At 35.8% G+C, this 3436-nt stretch overlaps 1 protein-coding gene across 1 annotated transcript; it reads left to right on the top strand.

The window, feature by feature from the left end:
* The first annotated feature begins 1348 nt into the window (after window positions 1–1348).
* On the top strand, window positions 1349–2377 carry LOC136090009 (histone-lysine N-methyltransferase SETMAR-like). Its single transcript, XM_065816113.1, has one exon. The coding sequence runs from the start codon at window positions 1349–1351 to the stop codon at window positions 2375–2377; it is 1029 nt and encodes a 342-aa protein (XP_065672185.1).
* The last annotated feature ends 1059 nt before the right edge of the window (window positions 2378–3436 follow it).

Below are 3436 nucleotides of genomic sequence, written 5' to 3'. Positions count from 1 at the left end.
AAACTGGTCCTGAACCTAATAAGCAACAACAGCTACAGTTAGATACTCAAGAGAGTCAAAGGACTCTAGCTCAACAAGAAGGGTATGAAGTGACTCAAGGTAAAGACCAAACTCAAAGTGTCTCTTTGTTTATTCCAATGACACTCCAGCACAATCAAAGTAGAATCAAAAAAGCAAAATTAGGTAATATAATGAAGTCGAATTAGAAGGGGAATGAGAAAAAAAAGTACAGAGCATCTGAGCTTGCAAACATTTTATTAGAGACAGATGATGATATATCTGATGATTAATTTTTTATCAATAACTTGTTTGTTTAAAACTGTAAATGTAATATTTACTAATAGAAATACAAAAAGCAATTTAAAGTATCTTTTTTTAGTTTTTCGGTAATCAGCAAAAAAAGAGGTAATTTGTGATAAAATGCGGTAAATCGTGATAAAAAGCGGTAAAAAGTGATAAAAACGGTAAAAAGTGATAAATGCGGTAAAAAGTGATAAATGCGGTAAAATTGCGTATTACGCAATTTTACGCAAAATTACCGCGGTAATTACGCATTTTTACGCTTTTTACGCAGATTTACGCATTTTTACGCAAATTTACGCAAATTTACGCATTTTACGCAAATTTACGCATTTTTACGCATTTTACGCAAATTTACGCATTTTTACGCATTTTTACCGACGGTGCGGTAACGCCGATGCTTACTACTTATTCAACGCGACACCGCGGTGTCACGTTAAAAGAAAACAAAAACCGGCACATCGGTTTGGTTTAAATATAAACATTCAACAGAAAAAATAAAATTGGGGTACAGAGCGCATGCGTACACTAAAATCACTAGATCAAAATTAAATTTTCACAGTTATCACTATTATATATATGTATTATCACATATATTATATGTGTACCTAATATTATATCACATATATTATATGTGTACCTAATATTGTGTTTTTTTATATGTAATATACACGCATATAATATATGTAATATCACATATATTATATGTGTACCTAATATTGTGTATTATATGTGTACCTAATATATGTGTACCTAATATCACATATATTATATGTGTACCTAATATCACATATATTATATGTGTACCTAATATTATATCACATATATTATATGTGTACCTAATATTATATCAAATATAATATTAGGTGTCCAAAAAAGTTCGTGCGGTTTTTGGTAATTGAATTGTTTTTAGCATTTTTTACAACACCCACATCGCACAAGGCAAGTAGCTTTGTTGCGTAATAGAACGAGTGTGTCACGCGCAGTTGCTGCATATATAGTGTAGGCTTGTAACGAGCTTACAGGAAAGGTTTTGTGTAAAGAAAGGATGGCAACCCAACCAACGATTATTCGGTCTTGCTTACTTTACGAGTTCAAACTTGGAAGGAATGCAACACAAGCGGCCAAAAACATCTGCACAGCATTTGGAGAAGGTACAGTAAGTGAACGCACAGCACAGAAGTGGTTTCAGCGATTCTCTTCGGGAGATGAGTCCATCGAAGACCTGCCGCGTTCTGGACGCCCATTGTTGGTTGATGAGGATGAACTGAAGAACGCTGTCGAGTCTGACTCCAGCCAAACTTGCCAAGAACTTGCAGTGAGGTTTGCTGTGAGTGTTGAAACCATCCGCCTGCATCTGCATGCGATTGGGAAAGCGTGGAAGCTGAGTCGGTGGGTTCCGCACAAATTGTCGATCGACAACAAGAAGCAACGGCTTACGATCTGCACATCACTCTTATCACGCCACAATGTTGAGCCTTTTCTTGATCGTTTATTGACATGCGACGAAAAATGGATTGTGTACAACAGTACCAAGCGTTGCTACCATTGGTTGTCCCTCGATGACCCCATCCCAAAGACACCCAAGCCCAATCTCAACGAGCGGAAGGTTTTGCTCTGCATTTGGTGGACTACAGCTGGTGTGGTGCATTACGAGCTGCTCCCAACAGGCCAAACCATTACTGGACTGGTCTACTCAGCACAGCTGCAACGAGTTCACGACCTGTTGCTTGTAAAGCAGCCTGCACTGGTGCACAGGAGAGGAGTTCTGCTTCTCCACGACAACGCGAGACCGCACACCGCTCGCGTGACTCAGGACAAGTTCCAAAGCCTTGGTTGGGAGAGTTTGCCTCATCCACCATACTCGCCAGACCTCTCCCCTACTGATTTCCATTTTTTCCTTTCCCTGGGAAATCATTTAAAAGGACAGCAGTTCCGAGACCAGGACGCGGTTGAAATGGAGTTGAAAGCTTTTATAGACTCAAAGGACCGAGAATTTTTTAGAAGTGGAATAAATAAGCTTGTTTTACGTTGGGAAAAGGTTTTAGATGCTAATGGTGACGATTTTGATGAATAAATGTACTTACTTTTGTCGTTTTGTGTGTTTTTATTATATACGGAAAAACCGCACGAACTTTTTTGGTTACCTGATATATGTGATAATACATATATCTCCAGTACTGGAGATATATGTAATATCACATATATTATATGTGATAATAAATATATCTCTTGTACTGTTTTCCCTAATATGTTGTCAAGTTCAGTAGATGAACTGTTACCTGAAGATCTTTCGTCACTGGAAAACAAGTAAAAATCATTTAAAAGAATTATATTTCTTTAAAGTGAATATATATTTAAGTGATAGTCAAAATAGAGTATCAAATATGGTTGGTTTTTCTGGTAATGTTGAATTCAGTGATACAGATTCTGAATCCGAACCAGTGTTTGTTGTACACAATTTAATAAGAGATGTACTACTAACTCTATTGCAGTCAAGAAAATTTGAAAAATGTGACACCAAAAAATGTCCAAGCATTAATTTGAACTCCATGTTATATTGTATCCATCTTGTATTTAGAAAGTGTAGTAGCATTTAGAGTTATAAAGGTTTGAAGTAGATTTTAACTTTATAACTATTCTTTATAATGGACTTCGGAAGTCCATCTAGCTCAAACTTTAGGAAAGCAGCAAAAAGTCGGCTTAATCAATCAATCGGCTTATCAACTGTGGCACTTTGCACACAAGTCAAACAAATTGATAAAGAAAATTAGAGTATCCATGGGAGCCTTTTGACATGATGAGGAAATTACAAAAAGAGCCAAAAAAGAAAAAGAGAAAGGAAAAGAGCAAGAACAGGTGATAGAAGAAGATACGAGGACAGAAGTGAATGAAACACTAGAGTTTTTGTCAGAAAATCTTGAAACATTTCTGAACGAAGCTTTTATTAACATTTTAAAATAATAGAATAATTTGAATAAAAAATGCTTAATTTAATACTCAGGTTGAATTTATTATTCATGTGGCTGAATATTTTCAAATAATTTTGCCCTATTGCTTAGTTGATGAGGTTGTTTGTGTGGATTCACGCTTTTTTTAGTGTATTGTACAGTGATAAAACAATTGTTAAATGATA

This window comes from Hydra vulgaris, chromosome 13 (genome assembly GCF_038396675.1).
Source record: "Hydra vulgaris chromosome 13, alternate assembly HydraT2T_AEP".
Classification (NCBI taxonomy): Eukaryota; Metazoa; Cnidaria; class Hydrozoa; order Anthoathecata; family Hydridae; genus Hydra; species Hydra vulgaris.
The sequence above is the reverse complement of the archived record's forward strand: the minus strand, read 5'-3'. Positions and strand labels throughout refer to the sequence as shown.